The sequence below is a fragment of the Myodes glareolus genome, chromosome 19 (genome assembly GCF_982192425.1).
Source record: "Myodes glareolus chromosome 19, mMyoGla1.1, whole genome shotgun sequence".
In the NCBI taxonomy this organism is placed as follows: domain Eukaryota; kingdom Metazoa; phylum Chordata; class Mammalia; order Rodentia; family Cricetidae; genus Myodes; species Myodes glareolus.
In genome coordinates this window covers 64,040,575-64,068,305 of record NC_142044.1, presented here as the reverse complement: position 1 = coordinate 64,068,305, position 27,731 = coordinate 64,040,575, and the positions used below count along the sequence as shown (strand labels likewise).

The following is a 27,731-nucleotide window of genomic DNA, read 5'->3' as shown; positions in this document are numbered from 1 at the left end:
TTTCTTCCCCTATTTGTCCACCTCCTTCCCCAGAGTCCAGCTATGAGAAGCCCCCTTTGGCTCACCTAATTAACATGCCCAATTAACATTAAACACCTCACCCTAACACCGAGTTCTCCCATTTTACCGTTATTTGCCTATGTGCCACATCTGTCTCCTCCCTTTCCGGAGGCAGCCCTTTGTCCCTCTGGGACAAAGATTCCTTCCCCCTTTCCCTAGTCTGCTTCCCCATCTCCCTCAGCCCTACTCCGTCCCCACCGCATCCTAGCCCACTGTAACACAGACCCCTTCCCTTCTCCTAAAGCTCCACCTGCAAGGTCATCTGATGCTTCTTTTTCTGCCTGAGTCAGACAGCAGCCACTTTAACTTTTCTTCCCCACTTACAAAAGATCGCCTTAGAAACAGGTGTTTGGATGTGGTTTGTACCTAATCTGGGGTCCAGGAAGGAGCAGGTCTGTGCCGGGGCTGGGGGAGGGAAGGTCTCCTTCATCTGCAGTGATGGAGCACCATCTCATCTGGTCCAGTCCAACGACCTGGTCCATGCTCCCTTTAGCTCACTCTCTGTCTTTCTTACAGCTAATCTGATGGAGTACTACCCTGCCAAGGCTTCAGCAGGGTCTCCTCATTCTTGATGACTATATCATCACTAACTCCCCGGGGATCCTCCACTGAAAAACAGGGCACAAATTTTCTGGGGGACTTCACGGGCATTTAGACCCATAGTCAGAAGTCAGTGAAACACAGATGTGACCCACTTGGAATACAGTCTAGGAGCGGAGTCGTGTGAAGGAAGATAAAAGTGCTGTGGGAAAACTCCCAGAAACCATGAATGATGTGACCTCGTTTCTTCAGAAACACCCAACTGTTCTGGGATGTGCTTTTGTGCCCCTTCCAGGTGTATTGATTGGATAGGAGTAAATTTATTCTTTACGAACTGGCTACTGTTTGTATAAAGTGCACTGATTGGACAGGGGTGAGTCCACTCTTTATGACTGGCTACTGTTTTTATAAGCCTCCACAAAACCATGTTTGCCAATTGCAAGGGCAGCTTGCCCACCATCTGAGGCTTGCCTGCGGCACTATCTTCAGGGTGCAAACTGTACTTTTGGGGTCCATTCTCCCAGGTTCCACTATCTCTAGAGCAGTGAACGTGACTCAAACTCCGAACTCACTTTTTTTAAAAAAAATTCTACTTCCCCCACAGTTGGTGGTACAACTGGGGCACCGTCTTCCAAAAGAATTCCCACAGGGCTCCATCAGTACTGACCTCCATCTTCCAGGGTCCCCAAAAGTCCTTAGAGAGGCATGATTATTTAGACACTTGGAATAGAGAAATCTTTAACCTGTCCAGTAGAATGGAGCCAATCTGGGAGTCTCCAAAGCTGCACCCCAAACACAGTATCTTAAAGTCTGTTCACATTAGAAAACCCCACCAGAGAGGTCTACCCTGCATGCTGCACTGAAGCATGGGAATGCTATGGCTCACGTTCCTGCATATCTGTTCTAGATGACATATTTTATACTTTTAAGTCTTAAATTTTCTCCTTGTAGTTATTATGATTGTCACAACTATTAGTGTGCATGTGTGTGAAATGAAGGCATGTGCCATGGTGTCTTCATGGAGGACAGAGAACAACTTTCCTAAGTCAGTTCTTCCATCATGAGTTCCTGGGGTGGGACTCAAGTTACCCAGCAAATATTTTTACTAACTGAGCCATCTGACCAGCCCTTTAATTTTCTTTCTTTCTGACTTCACTGTTCTGTCTGTTTTGCTTAAGATCTTTATACTTTTATCACTGTATAGTGCGGGCCTCGAACCGTCATTCCCCTGCTTCAGCCCTCTGAACTTCCAGGATTACCTGTGTGCACCAGAACACCTGCCTCTTATACTTTCGAGTTTATACAAAATGTCTGGGCCCTTTGTTAGCCTTACCTGAAATTTCTTCTATGCTACTTGCACGCATGTCCAGAAGGACAGAGCCATTGATGAGGCAGCTCCTCAGCTCAAACAGACTGTGCAGAGAGAGGGTGGCCACATAAGGCTTGCTCCAGCGCTCTCCCCCATCTTCAACATCCTCTTCAAACTTCAGCCACCTGCAAACATGGCCAATAATGAGACACCACAGACAGAAGATGATTTTTTTCAAGAGGGCAAAATATCCAAATGGTCATAGAGAACACTGGAACACCTGGTCCAGACACAGAAAAACTGGAAAACCAAGTTGTGGTACAGTGCAAATCCTTTTTTTTTATTTTGTTTTGTTTTTTGAGACTGGGTTTCTCTGTGTAACAGTCCTTGCTGTCCTGGAACTCACACTGTAGATGAGGCTGTCCTGGAACTCATGTTGTAGACCAGGTTGGCCTCGAACTCCTTTGCCTCTGTCTCCTGAGTGCTGGGACTAAAGGTGAGCATCACCATTGCCCAACCTTAATCCCATTTTTATTTAAAGACAAATCTAAAATTATAAACACATATATGTATAAGATCCTAAATATATGCCTTGTTTTATCCTTGGGACAGTAGGATTGAAGGTAGCTGTCATTTTCTTCCTTTTGCTTATCTTCATCTATTTTAATTGTGTATAGTAAGCGTGGCTTTTACAAATTTAATCTATATCGTTTGGACATATTGACAAACCACATTAATAAAAAATAACTTTCTTATCAGTGCTCTGTATGACTTTAGAATCCACAAAGACAGAAACACAAAAGACTTGTCACTTGGGATCAGGTCAGCTGGCCTGCTTAGCTCTCTCAGCCCCTGGAAAATGTTCACAGCAGGGCATGCATCAACGCTAGCTACATCAGTGTGAGCAGGAGCCAGGCCTCCTAGCTATCACTTCAGCCATGAAGAGTCAGGGCAAGCAGGTCTACCAACTGCTGAGAGGTGTGCATCTGCCTGTTCCCGAGCTCCTGACCCGGCTCCTGCAGGGCCTCACCTGGCGGTCTCCTTCCACTCGGCATCCTCTCCCTCTCTCAGACAGATCTCATCCAGCTCTGTGAACAGCTCATGAGGCACATGCTCCTCGTCTTCCTCAGTGCCCAGAATGAACTGAACACGCTGAGATGGGGTATCTAGAAAACCAACCAGAGAAAAGTCTGGATGTGTATCTAGCCTCCCAAGTCAGAACGAAAATAGCATTCTGCCTCACAGCTTTGGGAATATATAGAAGATGTCCTGAATACAGATTTAAAAGTTCTTTTGTTCTTAGAGAAAAGGCTATTCTGTTATTTAAACCAGAGAGCAGAACTATAAACAAGACCACTTGCAGAAGTCCCATGAGAACCTAGAAGTCAGTTCACTTCCCAGCACCCCACACACCAGTTCACAACTGTCTAACTCCAGTCCCAGGGATCTGACGCCCTCTTCTGGCCACCAAAGGCACCAGGCATGTGGCACATAAACACACATGCAGGCAAAACACCCAAACACATAAAAATAGATTTTTTTTCAGTTTTCTAGAGAGCTGACAAATTTTAAACAGCAAAGGATTACTTATAGTGTTGACTGAGGTGTTGAAATGTCAATTTCAGGAAGACATTTTTAGTTCTTAGAAGCATTCCTTCTTCCTGGGAACCCTAGCCAAGGGCTAGACTATCAAGACAACCTGCCTAGGCCTCCTGCATTCCCATGAATCACCACACCACCCTACCATGGACACTGGTCCTCTCTTTCCCCAGGGTGTTATCTCCTCTTCCCAGGGTGCTACCCCCTCTCCCCAAGGTATTACCATGGGCCAAAGCTTCCAGGACCTCTTCACCCTGGCTGGCTCCTTTGCCCCGCGCTCCTCGTCTCCGGTGCTTCTGGCCATGAGTGCGATGGTGCCGATGGCCCTGCCTGCCCAGTGGCATCCGAACCCCCACATACAGAGTTCTATGACCTGGATGAAAGCAGAAGACCTATGGTAAAAATGCCTTTCACAAAAGGAGTCTAGCATAATTAGGAGAAAAACATCACGGGTTTTTGTACCAGGCCCTTCTGGAATGATTAAACATCACAGACTCCAGGACTAAAGACAGCAATTTCAGAGTTGGCAGTGTCTTACTCTGTCCTGCACATGGCACAAGGATGTGTGACAATCAAATGAAGAACATGTGAGACTGAAGGACATGTGAAGGGCACAGCAGGTCACATACTAGAGCATGGGAATGCAGCTCAGCAGCTGGACGCCTTGGTGTGTGCAGGGCTCTGGGAGGGAGTGGGGGGAGGAGGGAGGGATGGAAGAGGGACGGAGAATAGGAAGGGAAGGGGGGGATATGACTTACAAACCCTGGATATAGGTTACTTTTTGCTATTACAAGAACAATGGGAATGATTTTAAAGGGACAATTCCTGTATGGGAACTGTGGCCGGTTTTGGCAGGAAGTGGTTAAGCATGGTCAAGGCCCCAGTCAGCCCAGCTGGGCTTAAAGCTCCTTTCAGTACTAGATGTCTGAGTGCGAACAAGCCTCTCTTGACTCATCTTCTAAAAGGAACGCTGGCACTCATTCTTTTTAACTCCTGGGGTTACCAAGAGCAGCAAAGAAGATTAGGCACAGAAACTGCTCAAGGGCATGACCAGCACCGCAGGCCATACCACCTAGACTGCTGCAGACGGACCTTCTAAATCAGAGAGAGCGAGGCTGGGTTTAGAGACTAAAGATGGGCACAGAGTGAAGGACACGGGAGTGAGTGATCTGACAGCAGTCCTTTCTTGCCCCTCTTCCTGCTCCCCACTCCTCCCGTACACCCCTTTGGTTTTCATCCTCCACCTGACTTCTTGCCAAGCCTGGAGCCCAGAATCAGAAGCTTCAGGGCTGTTCCAAAGCCTTATACTTGCAGCACTGCTGTGCCCACACGGTTCCCATGGCTGTTGGCATCTTTAGCTGGTGTCTTTGAATCCTACCTATTACCCATCCCTTCCCTTTGACTCCTTGCTTCTTACCTTACTGAGAAGACACAGGGCATTTCATGGCAACTTAGTCCATCAGTCTGGCTCTTCTGCCAGGCTCAGGAGCTCTCCACCCCATGCCTCCCACTCCCCTGTCCACTCTCTCCTCTATCCAGTCCTTCCATGGCTGACATTTAAGACTCCTGCTGGCTGCTCCCCATGTTTCCCCCTCTCCTTCCTTTCCCACCAAGAATCATGAATGGCCTCACTCCCCCCGCCAAGTTCTTGGTCCATGGAATCTGACTGTGGCTTCTGTCCCTGCCCTCTACTAAGCTGCATGCAGTAAGGACATCAGAGGCCCCTGCCCTCTACTAAGCTGCATGCAGTAAGGACATCAGAGGCCCCTGCCCTCTACTAAGCTGCATGCAGTAAGGACATCAGAGGCCCCTGCCCTCTACTAAGCTGCATGCAGTAAGGACATCAGAGGCCCCTGCCCTCTACTAAGCTGCATGCAGTAAGGACATCAGAGGCCCCTACCCTCTACTAAGCTGCATGCAGTAAGGACATCAGAGGCCCCTGCCCTCTACTAAGCTGCATGCAGTAAGGACATCAGAGGCCCCTGCCCTCTACTAAGCTGCATGCAGTAAGGACATCAGAGGCCCTGAGTCACCAGAGCTCTGTCACAGCACATCTCCCAGCTCCACAGACTCCATGGCGAGCCCGGCGTGCATCCGGGGACTCCAGACGCCCATCTTCTTTGGTGTTCTGGGTTCCTCACACTCTACTGCCGCTGCTGCCGGACACCTTCAGATGTCTCATAACCCAAATAAGGGTGACTCTTGACCCTTGCTCGCTCCTCTTTTTCAGTAGTACCCATTCTTTGGATTTCAAGTTCACTTCTTCACGTGACTCTCCGAGCCCCTGGTTTTGAGTCTTTCTATGTATTCCAGCTTGGCCTACCAGGCTGGTTTTATACCAGGTTGCCTCAGTCTGGAAGCACAGACGTGTGCTACCATACAGCTTCAGATCTTTTTCTACAGTAGTGAAAACTTCCTAATGCTGAGACCCTTTAGTATAGTTCCTTACGCTGTGGTGACCCAAACCATAAAATCGCTACTTCCTAACTGTAATTTTGCTACTGTTACAAATCATAATGTAAATATGTGTTTTCTGATGGCCTTTCATGACCCTTATGAAAAACTTGTTTGACCCCAAAAGGGGTCATGATCCATAGGTTGAGAACCACTGATCTACAGTGATTAACATGCCCCAAAACAAATTTAAAATTCTCTACCTTTGAGAGTCAAGCTCATTGCGGATGTGGTATCTCACACCTAGAATCCTAGCACACAAAAGGGTGAGAACGGGTGGCTAAACCTCGGAAGTCAACCGAGGAAACATAGTGAGTGAGACTCTAGCTTAGACAAGAGGGAGACCCTGTCTCAAAAAAAGAAAAAAAAGAAAAAAAACTCAAACTGAAATGAGGCTCCACGTTTATGTCCACAGCGCCACCACTGTGTGGATTCCATGGTGGCTGGGAGGTGGCTCAGCCCTGAGTCACTCTTGTTGCTCTTGCAGAGGACCTGGGTTCCCAGCAGCTCCACTGTGGCTCACAGCTGTAATTCCAGTTCTAGAAGAGCTCACGACCTGTGTGGCCTCCATGGTATGGCAAACACACGATGCATTGATGAACATACAAACAAACACCCATACACGGAACAAAAATGAGTAATTTTCCTCAGCGTTACCTTAGATTCCCAGCTCCACCCCGCCGTCCCCTTCATAGAGGGTCCTTGTAGACATAATGAAAGAGATCCACAAGAGCCCAGAATAAAGGATAACAAGTATTTATTTATTTGGGGAAAAATCTCACGATAAGGGTAGAGAGCCACGCTCTATGGGTGCTGGAAGCTGTGAACCAAACTCTGACCACTAGCCAAAAGAGAGCAAGCGCCTCAGACCACGCCCTAATTGGTCGACACCCAAAAGGCTATTGGCTGAATGAATTCCCACAACAGGTAGGTCCTATAGATCAGGAATGCCAATCCCTTGGCTGCTTCTGCTCACACGAAGCAGGGTCTCTTCCCTGCACCCCACACTAACTGAACGTTACAGAGTGGTTCTCCTGGTTACAGTCGTATAGTTCATCCTGTGTGTCCAGCGTCCCTGTGCTCAGTTCTCAGCGTCTTCTTTGGATTTTCCTTCCTTTGGGTCAAGTTTACATATTTAACAAGGAAATAAACGACCCCTAAAAAACCAGGTCATCAGCTCAAGAGAGCAAAAAGGGTAGCCCTACCTGCTGGCACAGAACGAAGATTCTGGAGAACAATACACGTGCACACCTTTGTATCTTCGCCAGCACCCAATGGTTGGTCTCAGCGCCCTCCGCCTTCCACAGCTGCTGTATCCACAGCGGTTCATACTCTCTCTACCTGAGCCGGGCTGCTCTTCTTCAAGTGTGCTGGCACTGTCTGCACATGTACTCACCAAATTCTCGGCAAAGTCATCTGCCTCCTTGGCATTGTTTCTAATCTCCCCGGTGAGAGAGATTCCTCCAAGCCACCCAGAGCCCCAGCTAAAGCTTTTCTCAGGCCGTTTTTTCTGCCTTGCATTACAGATGAGCAGCTGCTTACTCCCAACTGTGAACCTGTGAACTCCCAGTCCCTGCTTAGATCTCCTCCAGCACGGTGTGGAACCACGCTCATTCTTTATAAAGTGAGTGTCACAGGGAGTCTGCTGGAGCTAGAGGACAGAGGACAGTCGGGGACAGGAACGGCTCCTCCTGCCTCCACTTCACCTGGGGTTTTATATAAGTTTGTGCTGTGGATGCTGTCTTTTGCTGTTATATTGTTATATTCCCTTTTCTTATTTAGATTTAAAAAAAAAACCAATCTGGTAGAAATGGGCACCGTTAGGAAAAGAAATGATAATAGTGGAAATGTGGTTTTAAAGGTTTTACAGACAAACTCTTAAACTCCTGATGTTCTCTTTTCTTTTAAATGTGTGCAGATACTCACATTCCCGGGCCGTTACAAAGAGTCAGTGAGCTAAGTGAGCACTTCACAGCCTCACAGAAAGGGTTATTTGCTATTGTTGATATCCGTGCTGAGCAGCCCAGTACTCCATGCCTGTGTCTCACGCTGCCTACTGGGCCCCGTGCCCAGCCTATCAGACAGGGGTCCTCTCTGCTCTTATTTAAGACAAGGACTAAGAGGCAAAGGAAGGTAACTGTTTTCCCCACAGAGTCCCTCAGCCAGGAAGAACGTGTCAGATGGTTCAGGTCTCCCGAGGGCTTTCGCTTTCCCTGGCCATGTGAGGCAGCCTCTTACCTTCCAACTCTTCCTTCTCATAGTGAACGTTGAGGGCTGTGCTGGTCCCGCCCTGATCCACCACAGCTTCCTCATCTGGTCTCTGTTTAAAAACAGATGTGCAAATGGTCACAGGAATACATGTATATTCATTCATTCAATGCAAACGACCACAGAAATACACGCATATTCATTCATTCATTCAAATACTCCAAACCACAGTATATACCAAGACTCCTCCGAGATACCTGGAGGGGGAAAACCATGGTTTATATATATATTGAAGTTGGAACCTCACAATACCCTTGAGATGCAAATATGGTAGTCATTGTCTTTCCCAGGCTGTAGCATTAAATAACTGTGCCCCAAGATCACTGAGCAGCTCCCATCCTCTCCAGTGACCCAGTTACATCTGCAAAGTCAACTCCAGCAGGCACTCGCCTTGAATGGCAACTGCCCCTCACTTCCAAACTAACCTAACAGCTCCCAAGTTTTATGTTCTAAAGGCATACTGCAATTCTGCTTAGCAATGAAACATATACGTGGGGGCTAGAGAGATGGACCAGTGGTTAAGAGTGTGCATACTCCTGCTGTTTCCAGCCTATAACTCCAGCTCCAGGAGATCCGACGCCCTCTTCTGGCCTCCTGGGGCAGCTGCACTCAAGCACACATACTCACACAATATACACAATTCAAAACAAAACAAGCCAGGCATGATGCAGCTGGGAGGCAGAGGTCAACCTTGTCTATAGAGCAAATTCCAGGTCAGCCAGTGTTGCATAGTGAAACTGTCTCAGAAAAGAAAGGAAAGGAAGAGAGAGATATTCTTTAAAAGATTATAGCCCCACACACAGCACAGAAACATTCACATAGTAACTACTCAGTAAGACCTTTTTTTTTTAAAGATTTAATTTAACTTTAATTTATGTGCACTGATGTTTTGCCTGCATGTATGTCTGTGTGAATTGTCAGATCTTGGAGTTACAGAATATTGTGAGCTGCCATGTGGGTGCTAGAAATTGTACCCAAGTCCTCTGGAAGAACAGCCAGTGCTCTTAACCATGGAGCGATCTCTCCAAGCTTCCAGGAAGTCTTTCTTTAAAAAACCCGCTGTGAACCAGTCCCCTCCTCCTTCACGAGGCATTTGGCCACAAAAGCAAACACACTAAGTGCTACTCTGGACTCACTTTCCCTTTCCCGGGCCCGAGGCGCCCACCAGGCTACTTACCGCAGGGACACAGGCACATTCCCACTTCCGCGTGGCCTGTGCACACTGCCAGGCTTGGTGCTTCCCCCAGCTCCATAGCTCGCCAGGTTCGCCCCCCAGGTATTGCTCAGATCTCCAACTCACTCTGAAGCCCCCACTTCACCAAGCCCATCGATGCCCACCTCCCAACACAATGCTGAAGACAGGCAACCAAATTCCCCAGTGAGAAGATATGTTAATGAGATTAACATAAATATTCTTAGAGAAAGAGAATGTCAAATGTCAATCTGAGATTAATTTGATAATTTACTTTTGTAGATATTTAAAATTACCTATTATTACTACTATGAAAAATATTTAAGATATTAAGTTTTAAAAGCAAAGTGGAAAAAACTGTGATTTGCTACATTTTAACAAAGAAAAGGGAGCTGGAACATAAATGCCTGGCTAGACTTTAGAGCACAGGGCTGGAGAGAGAGCTCCAACAGCTGCCACATGACCTGCACACACAGACACCGACACACACGAATAAAAATACATCTTTTCCAAAGGGAATTCTCAAAATAAAAAACCAAACAAGCAGATGTGAAATTGGTGGTGTGGTTGTTTCACAAAATGATTCTACATTAGAGCGCACAGCGCTGGGAACCCGGCCCAGGCTGGCCCTCCAACTCCAGATCAGTTCCTGGCAAAATGGAAGACAGAGAAACCAGGACAAAGTAGCCAATCCCCGAGCAGTACACACTCACAACAGACAGACAAACAACAGCAGCAAAGATCATAAACAGCTTCTTTTTTGGTTTTTGAAAACAAGTCTTTCTCTGTAGCCCTGGCTGGCCTCCCAGGGTCTGTCTTGCTTCAGCCACCCTGAGAGCAGGATTAGTGTAAGCCACTGCGCGGAGCCGCCTGAGCGGTCTGCAGTCACCACGCACCGCTGGTTGCAGCACTCACACTGGGTATCGGCATCTAGGGCGCTGTGTGCTGCGCGGTGACTGACTATGCGAACTGCTGCCATCCCCAGTGCAGCTGAGAGGGAAGACTCTCAAAGGGTTGGAAATGAGACATGACAGCAGAGACAGAAGGTAAATAAAAAGGCTACGTCTTTCTCACGTGGAACGCGGCAGCGAAAACATACGACACATCCGTTGTCCATAAATAGCTTTAAATTAGTAGATATTTTCAAACTCTGTCCTTTCAAAGGCCTGTAACACATATCAACCGTAGCTCGAAGTATCATCGGCACCAAGATTATGACCTCTGAAAATATCATTCTCTACTTAAAGGAATCAGAGTTTCTTGATTAAAAAAAAAAAAAAAACAGCCGATAGAAGGGCACAGTGGCGTCCACCTTCAACCCCAGCACTTCAGAAGCAGCACAGGACTATCTGTGACTGTTACAGGCCAGCCAGGCCCACACAGTCAGACCCTCGAAAAACAAAACAAAACAAAAATTGGCCGGCTACAGGTCTGGAACATGTTTGAACCCTCCCGTTTTAACAGTAAGAAAGCAAGAAGAACAGCAGATACACGGCCACAGGCACCAGCAGCCGCCGTGGAGGGTCCTTGCCGAACCACACAGTAACCTGCGCTTCAGTGTGAATAGGACCTTCAGTAGACTACGCAGAACAAATAAGCTAAGATCCGTGAGTCTGTGCACTGTAACATCTAACAAGAAGCATTGCCTGGCTTGTGCAGGGCCCTGGGTTTCACACACACACATACAAGCACACACACACACATACATGCACACGTTTGCACACACAGACACACACACACACATGCACACGTTCGCGCACACACTTACTTTAACTAACCAGCCATCCTTGAAGGACAGTGCTAACAAGGCAACTCTTCACTTGGAAAGGTGACAGTTTGTCTAGGCTCTCTTCCACGTGTACCAGAGCAACGAGAAAGGCTTTTCATTACAGAATAAATAATATATATATTATTATATATGTATGTATATATATACATATATATGTATGTATGTGTATATATATATGTGTATGTGTATATATATATATATATATATATATATATTGGTTTTTGTTTTTTGCCTACTACTCTATGCGGATCTACTGTGGACGGTGGGAGACTGTGTGTGGTGATGCCGGAGAATTGTCTGTATTCTGTCAAACATATTTTAATAAAACGCTGATTGGCCAGGCAGGCAGTATAGGCGGGAAAACCAGACAGGAAGTAGAGATGATGCAATGAGAACAGGAGAATTCTGGGAAGCAGGGAGGTTTCTCTGCAATTCCTGCACAGACCACCGAAGAGGCAACATGTAAGCTGTCACACTGAGAAAGTTACTGAGCCCATGTGGCTAACATAGATAAGGATAATGGGGTAATATATGTTATAAGAGTTCACAAGAAGCCTGACCTAATGGGCCAATCAGTTTATAATCATATGAAGTCTTGTGAGTGATTTTACTTGGGACTTGCCGGCTGTGGGGTGCTGGGCAGGACAGAAACCCCAACAAGCCAGCCCTTGTGTTACAGTGTGGGTCGTTCTGCAGGCCGCCTGGAGGCGCTGACGGTCACGGAACTACATGTGGTGCTGGGCCGGGAATCGAACTCGGGTCCTTGGGTGGAGCAGTCAGGCGCTCTGCCCCCTTAGCCCTCTCTCCGGCTGAAAAATATTTTTTAAAAAATTCCCAAACACCACTTTAAAACCCCTGGTGGACTGCACAGGCCTTCAGTGGCTGCCAGCGTGGCAACGAGAACCAGTGAACTACTGGGGACTGCGGTATAAATTGTCCCTGAATCTGATAAAGCATCTAAACCCAAATACCAATTTACTGAGAATACAGGGTTTTCACAGGGCTTCACAGGAAACAACACCACGGAATACAGTCAGTAACACTGGACCCCGTCCACTCAGCCGTGTGCCAGTCAGCACAGCGCCATTAGCACTGGGATCACGGCTCTCACACCATTTTCTGCTACAGAAAACTCAAGCAGGTTAAAAGAAACAATGAGCCTATTAGACTTTTATTCAAACCATTAGCTGTTTCTTTTTAAAAACTTATGCAGGGCCAGTAAGGCAAAGGCTCAGCAGGTAAAGGCTCAGCAGGCAAAGGCTCAGCAGGTAAAGGCCCTGTCACCAAGCCTGACAGCCTGAGCTCAATCCGTGAGACGGACCCGCACGATGGAAAGAAAACTGACTCCCCCAAGTTGTCTTCTGACCTCTACATGGGCACCATGGCATGTGTGTGTGTGCACAAGCATACAAAACAAGTAGATAAAAAAACATAATTTTAAAATATATCTAGAAGCCAGGCGGTGGTGGCACACACCTTTAATCCTAGCACTTGGGAAGCTGAGGCAAGGATCAATGGGTTCCACACCAGCCTGGGCGATGGCGTACACAGTCAGACCCTGTTCAAAAGCAAGGTCTGCACAGCTATTGGGATGGCCAAGAATCCAGGACACTAGTAACAACAGACCTCCCTCTTTGCTGTTGGGGAGAAACACAATTTTGCAGCCACACTAGAAGACAGTTTCTTCCAAAAGCAAATTCTTACTTTATAAATCAGTGTTGATAGTTACTACCCAAAACTTTATTATTATTATTATTATTATTTTGGCGATGGTGGCACACACCTTTAATCCCAGCACTCAGGAGACAGAGGCAGGCAGATCTCTGTGAGTTCAAGTCCAGCCTGGTCTATAGAGCAAGTTTCAGGACAGCCAGGACGTATTACACAGAGAAACCCAGTCGTAAAAAGTTTCAAATCCACACAAAAACCTGAACATAGATGTTTACAGAAGTTTTATTCATAATTGCTAAAATTTAGAAGCAACCAAGATGTCCTTCTTGGTGAACAGATAAACTGTGCTACATCTAGACAATGGAGTAGTGTTGGCACGACAAAGAAATGAACTATTAAGTCATAAGAAGATGAATGCCATAAATACATTTTATTAAGTGAAAGAAGTCAAAGCAAGAAGACCATGAGGCCCTGCAGATACAGGATGGTGGGGGAGAGCTGGCCTGGCATGCATGAGGCCCTGTGCTCCATCTCTAGCACTGCATAGAGAGGAGAAAAGAAAACTTTTGGGAAAACTCTGGGAAAGAATTATTAACTCTCCATAAACTTTTAACCCAGTGCGGTAGCACACTCCTGTAACCTCAGAACTCAGGAAGCCTAGTCAGGACAATCACTAGTTCTAGGGAAGTTGGGTTTGGGGAGTTTTGTGGTTGTTTTTAAGAAAACAGGGGGAGGGGGGAGGAAAGGAAAGAAAGAAAATTCCATGTACTGAATAATTCCAGCCCTGTGATATTCAGGAAAACCAAAGCTATGGAAACAATAAAAAAGAAGAATGTAGGGGCTGGAGAGATGGCTCAGAGGTTAAGAGCACTGACTGCTCTTCCAGAGGTCCTGAGTTCAATTCCCAGCAATCACATGGTGGCTCACAGCCATCTATAATGAGATCTGGTGCCCTCTTCTGGCATGCAAGCACACATGGAAGGAATGTTGTATACATAATAAATAAATAAATCTTTAAAAAAAAAGAAGAACATACTGGTTGTGGCGGTGCATATCTTTAATCCCAGCACTCAGGAGGGCCGAGGCAGGCAGATCTCTGTTTGCTTTTTTTACTGATTTTATTAAGCTACACATTTTTCTCTGCTCCCCTCCTCTCCTCCACCTCCTTTCTCCCCTTGCCCATGACCCCCACTCTCCCAATTTACTCAGGAGATCTTGTATTTTTCTACTTCCCATGTAGATTAGATCTATGTAAGTAAATCTCTCTTAGGGTCATCACTGTTGTCTAGGTTCTCTGGGGTTATGAATTAATTGTAGGCTGGTTTTTCTTTGCTTTATGTCTAAAAGCCACTTATGAGTGAGTACATTTTATATTTGTGTTTCTGGGTCTGGGATACTCACTCAATAGGGTTTTTTCTAGATCTAACCATTTGAACTGTGAGTTCAAGGCCAGCCTGGCCTACAGAGTGAGTTCCAGGATAGCCAAGGCTACAGGGAGAAACCCTGTCTGGAAACCCCCCATCCCCCCACCAAAAAAGAAGACGAGCTGGGGGAGGAGCTAAAAGGTCACACACAGAGCATTTGGGGGCAAGGTAATGAGTCTGCATAGTCTAAGCATGGCCCCATGTCATCAAACATCTGTCCAAGCCTACAGAATGCCCTGCACTAAGGCATCACCCTAGTGCAAGCTACGGACTTAGCACAAAAAGTTGCTCTGCTGGGGAAGTGGATAATAAGAGGGCAGGCAGGGGGTGGGACAGGGACAGAAGAGAATGTTCTGAGCCTTCTGTAGTGTACTGTGAAAAGAAAGCTGTTTGCTGCAAAGTCTCTAAAATCACAACAAAAATGGGACATATGGGCCAAGTGCCAATGGGAATGGTGACGAGGACACTCGTGGCACGCGAAGACTGCCTCCCTTTGGACGATGGGCTGATGCTGTGCAGGCCTTGGAGTGTAGAGACACACTGAAGAAGTTTCAGATGAAGCTAATGTTTCAGAGCCAAGCATGATGTTCACACTTGTAATCACAGATGAGGCAAACAGACCGCCATGAGTTCAAAGCCAGCCTGGGCTCCAGAGTGAGAACCAGGCCTGGGAGGCTGCACAGAAAAGACCCTGGAGAAGGGTGGCAGGAAGAGGAGGAAGGAAAAGACTGAAATTGGCCTATATAGTATTTCTTTGTTTTGACAGGGTTTCTCTGCTTAACAGCCCTAGCTGTCCTGGAACTTGTTCTATAGACCACGCTGGCCTCAGACTCACAGAGATCCCCCTGCCTCTGCCTCCTCAGTGCAGGGATTAAAGGCCTGCCCACTATGGCACAGATGACCTTCAGATGCACCCTTTAACCTCCGTACCTCCCTCAGCCACATATGATGAACACGATTTCCAGCGCGCAGTAGCTCTACTTGCACATAAGCTGCAGAGTCCACATCTTCCCTGCAGAACCATTTTCTGTTCTCTTTTGTGCTGCACGAGGGGCTGGGGACCACTTTTTAGTGGAAAAACAACTGGCTTTATTCCCATGCTATCTGCTTACCTAGCTTATCTTTCAGGTCCCAAGTTTCCCCTCCCTCCCGCTCTCCCTCCCTTCTTGCCTTCTTGATTTGTTTTTTAAAACAGAGTCTCAGTATGTAGCCCCGGTTAGCCTGAAATTCAGAAATCCACCTGCCTCTGCTGGGCTTAAAGGAATGTACCACCACACTCCGCATGGAAACACATTGTCATCCTTGAGTGTCCCCTAGAGCCCAGCACAGTGGCCTACACTGAACCCAGCATGCACCCCTATAAGCTCCAGGACCAGTGTCACTTCCTGCCCAGGACAATGCCCAGCACGTGACAAGTAACTTCCAACAAGCAACATTAGTTTCTGAACGTGTGTGTGTGTGTGTGTGTGTGTGTGTGTGTGTGTGTGGTTTCTCTGTATACCTTTGGAGCCCGTCCTGGAACTTGCTCTGTAGACCAGGCTGGCCTCGAATTAACAGAGTTCCACCTGCCTCTGTCTCCCAACTTCTGGGATTAAAGATGTGTGCCACTACCACCTGGCCTGCTTTCTAAACTCTTTGTGATATGTTATCATATAGTCTCTTGAAGCCATGTATAATTTTATATAGAGGTAATTATTAATGTTGACTACCAAGCTACTATCCAGCTAGATCTAATCTCCAAGCTGATATTTTAATATCCAGCATCACTTATAATAGTTGGTACCATCTCAGCAGACAGCTGGCATAGCACAGAACGAGGGGCAAATATGGAGAGAGAGGAAGAGAGGTAGAACTTACAGATTTATCTAAGACTATAAATCAAGAGCGGCTGGAAGGAGGGCAGGGAAGGGTTAACTGATACAAATATATTATAATCTCAAAGAATAAAATTAATTATAACAATTTAAAAAACATATCTTCAACATTATATGTATATATACATATCTATATGTGTGTATTATGTGTATGTGTATGTGTATGTATGTATGTATGTATGTAGTTATGTATGGAGAGAGAGAGTAAAGTCAACTACTGGAAAACTTCAAGCTTCCTTATCTTGGTTACCCACAGCTGAGCTCACTCACAGAGGAGCAGTCACTGTCCGCATCCAGTAGCAGCTGGAACGCTGAAAAGGCCACACTAGAATGTAAATGTGCATCCTGGCTCACATAAACTAATGTTTAAAAAATAAAAGAAAAATAATTATAATTATAACTAATTCACAGAAATTTAGACAGAATGGATATCTGATTGTATTCCTTTATTTATAATTTGTTGTTGAGACAGGGTCTTTCTATGTAACCCTGGATGTCCTGGAACTTGTTATGTAGACCACCCTGGCTTTGAACTCACAGAGATCTGCCTGCCTCTCAAGTACTTTTTAAGGTATGGTAATTGTTTGGAAGTTCCAACCCAGCCCCCTCTCCTGGGAGTTGTCTCAGTCCAGACTCCAGCTCCAAGGCCACCAAGCAATGATCCTCCCCAGAGATGCTCAAGACCACTCCCACAGGATACTTAAACTGCCCCACAGAGACAGCCTTCCTGTCTCCTCTCTGGGGGGCTGGAATGCCACCTGGGAGCGCTGGCATCCACTAAACCCGGGCTTTCTCTCCTTGGGTTTGCTCTGATTTAGATTATTGCATCAGCACAGAGCTTATCAGGCCGCAGACACTTTTCAGTTCATCATCTTGTGATGTGCTATCAATACATCAGTACATTTGAAAAAGCGCCCTTCAGCTGGTATTTGGAGACTGGAGAGAGACAGAGAAGAAACAAGATGTGTGTTCATTGTTGACGCCAAGTCATGGGTACAGGATGATTCACTATGCAAATGTTTCTCCTTCGATATACATTTGAAATGTTCCCCAAATTTCAAGCATATGCCAACACTGTCTGAAACTGTTAAATTTAAAAGAAAAGAAAGACTGGGCCTCTTGGTCTATGCTCGCTGTGGGGGCCACAGGGCCGGTTATATTTGCCTCTTCCACCCTCACTGTCCACAGAAAGCAAGATTTACCAACTTGGAGTCCATGAATTTCTAGAATACTTGTGGATGCTTCAGAGGAGGGGGCGGTATGTGTGCATGTACGTTTGGTGGTGTGGGGGCTGCCCACGACTTTTACCAGAGTCTCAGTGGGGCTTGTGACTCGAGAAAGATCATATTCACAAGAAGCACGCACTTAAGAGAAAAGGAGGAGGGGGCAGGAGGAAGGAAGTAGTGAAGTGGGAGGAAAAAACCTTTAAAGTAATCCTCTTTATATATTTCCTTTAAATGGCTTACGGATGATGCCTCCTATTAAGCCTGAATTGGAGGGTCCCAGGGATTAGTTAAGAGAGGAGGTGGCTAATTCAACTAAGGCTTTGACACTGGGATGCTGGAGAGAGTCAGTTAGTTGCTAAGCACTTGCTGTTCATATAGAGAACCAGAGTTTGATGCCCAGCACCCAAATCAGGCAGCTTAGAATCAACCACCAAGAACTCCAGCTCCAGGGGATCTGACACCCTCTTCTGGCCTCCACAGGCATGTGTGCTTGCAAGTGTATGTGTGCACAAGCGCACACACACACACACACACACACACACACACACACACACACACTTGAAGACAAACACATACGTACACATAAACAAAAATTATAATAAACTTTTAAAATTAAATCATTGACATTGCATGGCATGTCTTGAGAGATAAAGTACTGTTATAATCCTTAAAAAAATGGTCTTTTCCAGGAGAAAGCTCCCCAAACTAGGCATCCAACACCGAGAGATCAGCTCTGAGAGTACAGATATACAGCTGACATGTAGACCGAGCAGGCTGTATTTATATACTCTGTGTGTGTGTCTGTGTTAACAATTAAAGAAAAACAGACCATGATTTGAGAAAGAGAGCAAGAGAGTGCATGAAAGGAAAGAAAAGGGGAGCTATGACGTAACTATACTATAATTTCAAAATATAAAAAGTATTACTAAAGAAAATGAATGAAGCTAGACACAGTGACACATCTTTAATCCTAGTACTCAGGAAGCACAGACAGGTGATCTCTAAGTTCAAGATCAACCTGCTCTACAAACTGAGTTCCAGTACAGTCACGACTACACAGTGAGACCCTGTCTCAAGAGAAAAAAAAAATGAGTCAGATCTTGGTAAATTAAAGCCTTGCTTCCAGTAATGAACAAATAAAAAGACAAAACCAGGGCTAATTATTGCATAATGTCCCAACTCCTAGACACAGCCAAGAAGACACAGCAGGGAGAATGAAGATTGTGGGCACGGGCCACTTACAACCCCTTCTAGACACACTGCCCCTGCTGTCTATTCTGGACGTGTGCCCAAATGAACTCCATCCCTCTTCTGGTAAGAGCGTCCCAACTTTATCTCAAACACCTCTTCCATCTCCACCCCACCCCATGGAGCCAATGTTTGCAGTCTTCAGCTGCGGCGGTCCCCCTCACCCCAACCATCATTCGCACCCAGAACAACATCAAGAAAGCCTTTGCTGCGTGCTGCTGCAGAGTGAGCTCCAGGTCCACACAGAGGACAGCCTCAGCCCTACCTCCTGGGTTTCTAGTCAACCAAAAACAGGAACTAATTTCAGCGAAAGGCCTACTTACGCCTACCAGTTTTGCTACAGATATTACCTTACTTAATCTTCACCATGGTCCTAAATCAAGGCAAAGTAAGATCTCACAGGAGCCAAGAGGGGTCACAAGGTTCAAGTTTTGTTATTAATCGTGTATCAATAGTGCCCAAAGCAAAGAAACTGGTCATTTTTGAAAGTTCCAGAAAACTAATTATGGATTCATACCCACAGTGAGACCAGCTTGAGATTCACACCATCTTCCCAAGCCATCAGTGCCCGGAACCTTACAGACCCAAGGGTCCTTTAGCTCAGCAGCTCTCCAGCCATTTCCCAGCCCCTGGTCCATCTGCCTCTTCACTCCAGAACGTCTGGATTCTGGCCCCTCAGTGGAAGCCTGGTCGCTGAGCCTGACCCAGCTCTCTACGTTTCTTGTGGCATATCCAAGTTTGGCTTAGAACAAAAGAAGTCAAAGAAGAGATCTTTTGGGTGGCTTTTTGTAACGGAAGAGCTGTGCAATTCTCAAGCAGGAACTCCGTGAATGACAGCAATGTGCCTGCCACACACTGAAAGGTTGGACATGCCTGGGGGCCTTCACTAACTTCCTCACTGCCTACAAACACTGGTCCACAAGGCCTGTGGCAGGAGTCATGAGCTATGAGCTGTCCTGGCCCTCTCACCCTTTAGCAGTTTGCTAGGAAATGAGACTCCACAGTGGCTCTGTGATTCTTCCCTTGAACCCCATTCAGAGTCGCTCCTATTTCACACAGACTTGGCGAATAATGGCTCTTGTAGAGATGTTCATCTAATCCCCAGTGATCTGAGAGTTTGTGACTTTACTGGCAAAAGAGAATTAAGACTAAAACTACAGGTCACATCACTGATCAACTGACCTTCCAAGAAGTCTGCTGAAAATTATGTAAACTCCAAAGTAACTTCCTGTAATCAAAAGCATTGTAAAGCCAGGTGTGGTAATACATGGTTTGTACTCCAGCACGTGGGAGACTGAAGCAGCAAGATCACAAGGTCAAGGTTAGCCTGGTCTACACAAAGTGAATTCCAGGCCAGCCTGACATACACAGTGAATTCTAGGCCAGACTTGGCTACACAAGGATCCTTTCTTTCTGAGGTTGCTGAGATGGTTTGTTAGGTAGGAGCACTGGTTGCTTTTGCCAAGGACTTGGGTTTAGTTCTCAGCACCCACATAATTGTTCATCACCACCTGTAACTACAGTTCCAGAGAATTCAATGCCTTCTTCTGGTCTCTGTGGTAACTGTACATACATGAAGCATCCACATACATGCAAGGAAAACTCTTAGCCATGTAAATATTTTCCAAAAAATCATCCACAAACAAAAGAGGCAGAGAAGTGGAATCAGAGAAGAAGATTTGAGGGAAAAAAATTTGGCCTTTAAGACATGATTTCTGGCCCTGAGGCAGGAAGAAGAGGGAGGAAATGACGAGCCAAAGAACATGGGCAAGTCTCAATCTAACAAGAAGGGAAGGAACAAAGAGACTGTCCTGAGGCTTCCAGAGCCACAGCCCTGGCGATGGCTTATGCTTACAAGCAAAGGCATCAGACTCTCACTGCAGAACTGTTCCCATGTAAACATATGTTGTTTGAGACACTCTGCCTCTGGTAATGTCACGGAAGCAGTAAGAGGCTAGTGCAGTGTATGTATTTTGACTCCCTAACTACCACAGCTAGTGTGAACTTGTTCTTACCTTATGGGAAATGACCGAGGCTCCATTATCTAAGGTGTGCTGCTGTAACCTAGCAGCGGATTTAGAGCCGACTTGCTGCTTTTCCTTGTGTTGATGACTACAGGCCCTGGTTACCCTGCCAGGGCAGACAGCACCGAGATGGTTATCTAAGGCTCCTAGGGAGCAAACGTACAGCCTGAGCTGCCCCCGTTTTCTGCCCACGGCTCTGCTTGGCCCACAGCTCTCCTAAAAGCTTCTCAGCAGAGCTGGCAGAGCATGGCAGAGGGTACCAACAGGTTCTCACGCCACCCCACCTGCGAGGAGAGGACGGGGTCTGGCTTGTTAATCTGCAGTGAGTTGACCGGGCAAACTTCCATCCAGGACTGGCACTTTTGTTCGGTAGTGTCAAGCAAATTCTTACCATCTGCTTACCACACACTGACCACGGCCTTGGGAGCCGATCTGTGCTCCCTGGGGCCACTCACTCACTTGTTCAGCAGACATGTGCTGTGTTACGTGTGCCAAAGTCAGTGAACACTAGAAGCCACAGCTCCTTCGGGAACCTTGTCCTGCAAGTTTGCTCCCGGTCTACCGTAAGAGACGGGGACGCTCTTCCAGTGGCTGTACTCCTCAGACATCGCCCACACGCCAGGGTTCGGCACCATCTCCTGGCTGCTTGTGTAGCCAGAGTCCCACACAGCCTAGGCTGGCCTTGAACTGTCTATGTAGCCAACATCAATTGTGAACTTTTTTTCTAGATTTGTGTGTATGAGTGATTTACCTGCATGTATGAGTGTACTACTTGTGTGCCCAGTTTCAGAAGAAGGCATCAGAGTCCCTGGAACTGGAGTTATGTTACGAGCCACCGTGTGGGTGCTGGGAATTGAACTACGGTACTCTGCAAGAGCAGCAAGTGTTTTAACTGCTGATCCATCTTTTTTTAAATATTACACCGTGTGTGTGTGTGTGTGTGTGTGTGTGTGTGTGTAGTATATGCAGGCATGTGCCTGCTATGGTGTACCTATCAAGGTCAGAGGACAACTCTGTTGAGTCTGTCTCTTCCTACCTTTATGCAGGTCCTACAGTTCAAACTCAAGCGGTCATTCTTGTCCAAAAGTGCTCCATCCATTGTACCATCTCCCTGGCTTTGACCTTGAACTAGTTCTCGTGCTTCTACAAGTGCTGGGATCACAGCCATTTGCTCCTATGCCCGTCTCCGGGGTTTGGAGTTGGTATTCTACAAAGCGTTCTAGCACTGACGCATATAAAAGCTAGGCTTCCTTGCTTCCCTTGCCACTATTTCCACGCTCCCTGGACGTCCAACCGATGCCCTCTGTCCACTGTCTCCACGCTCCCTGGACGTCTAGTGATGCCCAGCACTACCTTACCTGGATGCTGCGATGTCCAGCCTCCCAGTCCTTCCAGCACTTCCTTCTGGTCAGTTCTGAAAGTGCTGTTCAGCGGAACTGTGAGGCTCTCGGATGTTCCAGCACAAAGCAGGGCTTTCTCTAAAGCTGTCTGGTTGCCTTCCTCTATTACTCCCCACTTGTAAGGGCTTCTCAACTCCTAAAATGTCACTAACTCCTCAGAGAGCTTAGCGAGATGGATGATGCAGGCCACGTTGACACAGCCTGCATCATGCCAGCAGCCTCAGGCTGGCCTCGCTCACTGCAGCCAGCTGTACTCTAATGCACTCCTTGTGTGCCTTCCCAAGCACTTCTGGTGCTCACTCAGGGCCAGGCGCTGCTCCAGGTGGCAAGACAACAGCTGTGGTAACGCACAGTAGTTGAGGGCACAGCCTTTGGAGAGCAGCGACTCTGCCCTTTCTGGAAGTCCCTTCACCTCACTGCATCTCCATTTCTTTATTTATGCACTGGGAACAATACAGGTGCATAATTCTCAGGACCACAGAAAAAGTTAACTGGGATATGAGGTTGGGTGGTCCAGCGATAGAGTGCATGCTTGGCATGTGTGAGGCTCGGGTGCAATCCTCAGCGCTGTAACTAAAGAGAGGGTGAGCATGAGAACACGTGGAAAGCAGCCAGCATGGTGCCCGGCACACAGAAAGCGCTCCCTGCTCACACAGCAACAACAGGAAGATCGGGCAAATGGCAGGAGCAGAGTGGAGACATGGGAGCACCTGGCGGGCTGTGTGGGCAGAGGAGACCGAGTGGCAAATCCTGGTGGAGCTCCATGGAACCAGCTTTGAAGGCCAGAATGGAATTTCCTCAAAGAAGAGGAGGGAAAGTTTCTGCAGCTAACCTGAGCAAAGGCATCAAAGAAGGGGGAGCTTATGTGTGAGCCACTAACTGCCGTCTATTGCTTCGTGCAAATCCTGTCAGTAGACCACGAGCTCCTAAGAGAAAGACTTCAGCCTCAGCCTCCCGAACCGTCCCCTCCTCAGCAGCCAAGCACTAACGGGACACTGGGCGATGTATGAGACAGGGTCACCTGCGCGCCCTGCCCTCCTGAAACTTCTCCCCAAGAAGACAGCAGGACATCAAAACAAGAACACTCACACACAGTGTGCTAGGGAGGAACACGAAGAGGATCCTACGGAGCAGTGTGACTCAGGGTGGAGGTCAGGGGAAGCCATTCTTCAGGAGATACAAATGAGTCATGAGGACACCAGGCTGGAAGTGTGTCCTAGAAAGAGGACACATCCCTGCGCTGTAAGGGGGCTGGTCACACTAAGGAAACACAAAGCAAGCCAGAGTCGGAGTGCACGGTGAGAGAGAAGGGCAGGCGGGCAGGGTGGGCAAAGCTTCAGTCATGTCGAACCTTGGTAAGCCACTGCAGAGTTTGGATTTTTTTCTAAAATTCACCAAGAAGCTGCTGGCAGGTGTCAGGTGAGGACATGATCTGGCTTGCATTTCTAAATCCCGCAGGCTGCACGCTGGAGCCTGGCTGTAGAGAGCCGTCAAAGGGAAGGGCCAGAGTCCACCCGAGAAAACTCTAGTCTTGGGATGGGGATGCGATGCCTGGAACCTCTCTGCTTCCATCAAGTCACACAATCTCCTCTCTTTGTAAGGTCCAGCTCTCTCAGTTCAGCATGCAGGGGGCTTGGCCACTAAGGTCACTGCCCATTGGTTGATTGTGTCTCCTCCAGGCCATTCCCATTTCCTTTTCCCTTTCAGCCCCCACTCTCCTCCCCTTCCAAAATCTCAAGTTTCTGTGTCTAATGCCTGACTTCACCAGGACCTGCTGGCTCCTCCCTTTTTTCTCCCCACTCCATGACCCACAAAGTATCTTAGCTCAATGTAAAAAACATATTTATTGTCTGTTCAGAAACCCAAACCACAGACCATTACCAGGTGACTAAGGGGGACTATGTACTGGCCATAACCTGCACACATTCTACATGTTAGACACAGAGTCTGCTCACACATCCCAGCCCGATCGCCCACAACAGTCAGAGAAATCTTTCAACAGAGGAAATCTGATCAGGACTAAAGCTCATCAATGACTGCTCTTGGTCCTCAGGTAAAAATATCAGCTTCTTCAGTGGGGGCCACAGTGTCTCACTATGCTAGGAACCCAGAAGACACCCCGCCATTTCCTCGTTGCTCCCTGTGGCTCCACCATATATCCTTGCAGAACGCGCCCCATCTCTGCCCTGGGACTCTTGTACATCCACCTCTCTGCTTCCGAGTTCTCTGACCTCCCCTTTTCTTCAGCTGGTAGTCATTCTTCAGATCTTTGCCCACATTTTCTTCTTAGAAAAATCTACGATGTGCGTCAATGTACACTCACAGGACGGTCTGAGATGCTGTCCAAGCACCTGATTTTATAACAACACATTTCCTTGTGCAGACCTTTTGAGACAGGGTCTCATTATGTAGTCTATGTGAACCCCAAACACATGATCCTCCTGCCTCAGGCTCCTAGTACTAGGACTATGGTATTTTGTGTGAAATGAAGATAGCGCCATGGGTGATGTGCTTTTCTCACAGAATACAGACCTGGATGCAGATCCCAGCACTGGTGGAAGCAGCCAGCATGTGCTTGTCTGTAAGCCCAGCACTGGGTTTGGGGGTGGGGCAAGTGGGTTGGGGGAGACAAGCAGATCCCAGGGGCTCACCGGCCAGCTACAATCGCTCCAGGTTCAGTGCAAGAAAATGTTTTCAGTAAATAAAGACAGAGTGATAAAGACAGCAGTTATCAAACTCTGGACACACACACACTTCTTACTTTAGGCTGGGGATATGGCTCAGCAGTAGGTTGTCTGCCTTTAAGTTAGAAGGCAGTCCATCCCCAGCATCCCCAAAGGCAAAACAAACAAAGCTAATTCTCCTCCTTTCCCACCAGCTGGGAGGAGCAAGACCTTGGCCTCCTTTTGCTTCTGTCTCCCAAACAGAAGCTGACTATAACATGGCATGGCATGAGATCAGATATGGAAAGATTTCCCAAAAATCTTACATCTATTTATTTTGGTGACTGGCAAGCAAATACTACTGCCAGGAAAGAAGAGAAGTAGGGAGTGTCACACCCACGTCGCAACACACAGGAAGTTTTCCCTGCCTTTCCAAACCCCACTACCATGTCAACCTGGCATTTGCTTCCCAGACCCACCACCCTTCTGCAACAGCATCGTCTCGGTTCCCTTCCCTCCTTCGAATCCTCTTTCCAGGGCAGCAATCACACCTGATCCGGGTTTCACAAGAAGTGTGTGTGTGGGGGGGGGGGGGGGGGTGAGATTCAAAAAGCTACTACTCGCTTGTTAGGGTTCACACAATAAACCGTGTTTCACAGAGTCCTTAAAACAGCCCTGTGAAGTAAACCTTACAAACATCACTATTTCCATTTTAATAGGTGGGGAAACTGAGGTTCAAAGAGGCAAGTAGCTCGCACAAGGTGAGAAAGCCTATAAGAAACAGACTGGGATTTGAACCCACACACTCTTAAAACCTTGTCCAATGCTTCCTAATATTAGCCGCCCCTGCAGTTCCAGCACCAACTACTTAAGGCTGGTGGTGTCGTTCCTGACCCTTCACCACTTCCCTGGTCCACGTGCAATTCCTACTCAGAACTTATCTGCTGTCTGGACAGCAGGGCGGGGATACACAAAGCTGGCCACATTCTCGGGGGTCTTTGAAAGGCTTCCTTTTAGCCACCGAGGAACCAGAATAAAAACACAAAGACCCGCAAAGGTCCCCGGATACCCTCTCGTCCACCTACGGTAGAGCAAGGCAAGGCCAGAAGCCGGAGTCTGCCGCCAAAGGGGACCCGCGGACAGAGGTCACTGCTCCGGGACACCGTGCAGCAGACGACGCAGGGGCTGCCGCGGTGCCGGCAGCTCCGGGTTCGGCCCAAGGTCACCCTCCCTGGCCGCCCGGAGCGCCCTCTGGCGTCCCACGCGGGCCTCCCCCGGCTCTCGAGGACACGCCCGGAGCCCCGGCTGGAACCGGAGCCGGGCGGTGGGCACCCGACCCAGGCTGAGCCGGAGAAGAGCAGGAGGCGGGGCCCACCTGATAGCTGAGGACGCCGTCCGGCTCGTTGCTCCCGGCGGGCATGGCCGGGCGGAGCCCGGTCTCGCCGGTGGGTTCCAGGTTGAGCAGCAGCAGTCCTCGCCCTCTGATTCCGTGTGAGCGGATCGCACACGCGGCGACCCCAACCCTGAAGCCAACGGTCAACCATCAACCGGAGCCACCTTCATAGCCACCAGCCGGCGAGGCGCCCGCCACAGCCAATCAGAGAGCGGCCCGAGCAGCCAATCAGAGCGCGGAGCACGGGAGGACGCTGTCCGGCGGTACCCTGAGCTACCAGGAAGAGGGGAGGAGGGCGCCAGAGAGTCAACCCCTCCCTGGGCCCGTTGCCTTGGAAACCGCCTCCTTCTCTCCCTCAGGGTGGAGAGGAGGGGTTCTGGGCTCAGAGGTCCTTCCAACTGCCTGCTAGTAATGAAAACCACTGCCTCTGTTTGCATTGCACTGACTCTGGGAAAGTGTTGGGTTTACCTATTCTGATTGTATTCTTCGGATGATGAATTTTTAAATTAGGAGAAAATCCCCCTCAGAAACTAAGATGGCAGGAGGAAGCAATGATGAGAAGAGGGATTTCTAAATTGGCTTGTTAACTCTTGAGCTAGGGGCCAGATTGAAGAGCGTTAAAGAGTGCGGACAGGCAGCAAGCAGGCCCCTCGGTCTCCCTGCCTCTTAGACTGACAGCAGACAGTGGAGTTTGAGCGGAGGATAATTTCAACTCGTCCTTAAAAATAAATAAATAAATAAATAAATAAATAAATAACAAAAAAGAGACAAGAAAAAAAAAGCTTTAAGACTAATTACTACCTAACAGCAGAACTAACAGATCTGAGGCAAGCTTGGAAAATGATGAGTAACGTATTCAATTCGATCTGGTTTTAAAAGAAAGCAAAGTAGTTGATCCTCTGAGGGAGGCTTAAGAGAAAGAAAGGGCCCTTTGTCTCATTTGCACTATCACTTGAGGCTGGAGATGAGTCCGCACTGTTGGTGGGAAAGCGATCATGCAAATCATTCTCAGCCTCTGCCAATGCTCCAGAAGGGAATATGACAAGTCCCAGTTCAACCCTTGTGGTGGAGCAGCCTCTCATCCAGTCTGGGAGGCTGAGGCGGCAACAAGTTCAAGGTCAGTTTAGACTCCTATCTCAAAATAAACAAGTAACAACTTCTGAAGACCATCCTTTGTATCATCACCAAACTTGGAAACAAGACTGAGCCTTGATGTCCCTGGGAGGATAGAAACAGTGCGTTCTGGAGCTTGCTAGTCAACCAGTCTAGACCAATCCACGAGGAGCTCCATCGAGTGAGAGAAGAGACTGTGCTAACAAATGAGGTGGAAAGGGTTGGAGAGATGGCTCAGCAGTGAGAGAAGCTGTGGCTCTCACAGAGGACCTGGGCTGGTTCCCCATGGTGTCTCACAGCCTTCCAGAACGGCAGTCCCAGAACCGGTCCACCTCTTCTGGTCTCCTCAGACACACATGCAGGGAAACAACTGATGCACATTACAAAACACGTAAAGAGCTACTGAGACATAGACCTCTGGCCTCCCCATGTGTTGTCACACGAGTCACACAGGAATGTGTAAAACACACGCACATACACACAC

The 27,731-nt window shown here is 47.7% G+C and overlaps 1 protein-coding gene across 3 annotated transcripts in view; it reads right to left on the bottom strand.

The window, feature by feature from the left end:
* Window positions 1-26,345, bottom strand: part of Slc4a8 (solute carrier family 4 member 8) — a 74,799-nt gene extending 48,454 nt beyond the window's left edge. For all 3 annotated transcript variants that reach the window (XR_015735709.1, XM_087899307.1, XM_087899308.1), the window contains exons 1-5: window positions 26,117-26,345; window positions 8,201-8,282; window positions 3,732-3,881; window positions 2,940-3,075; window positions 1,934-2,094 (exon numbers count right to left, since the gene is read on the bottom strand). Coding sequence is in view for 2 of the 3 variants with exons in the window: in XM_087899307.1 (XP_087755433.1) it covers window positions 1,934-2,094; window positions 2,940-3,075; window positions 3,732-3,881; window positions 8,201-8,282; window positions 26,117-26,161 (574 nt within the window). In the remaining variant the exon portion in view is untranslated. The remainder of the gene's footprint in view (window positions 1-1,933; window positions 2,095-2,939; window positions 3,076-3,731; window positions 3,882-8,200; window positions 8,283-26,116) is intronic.
* Window positions 26,346-27,731: the final 1,386 nt, after the last annotated feature.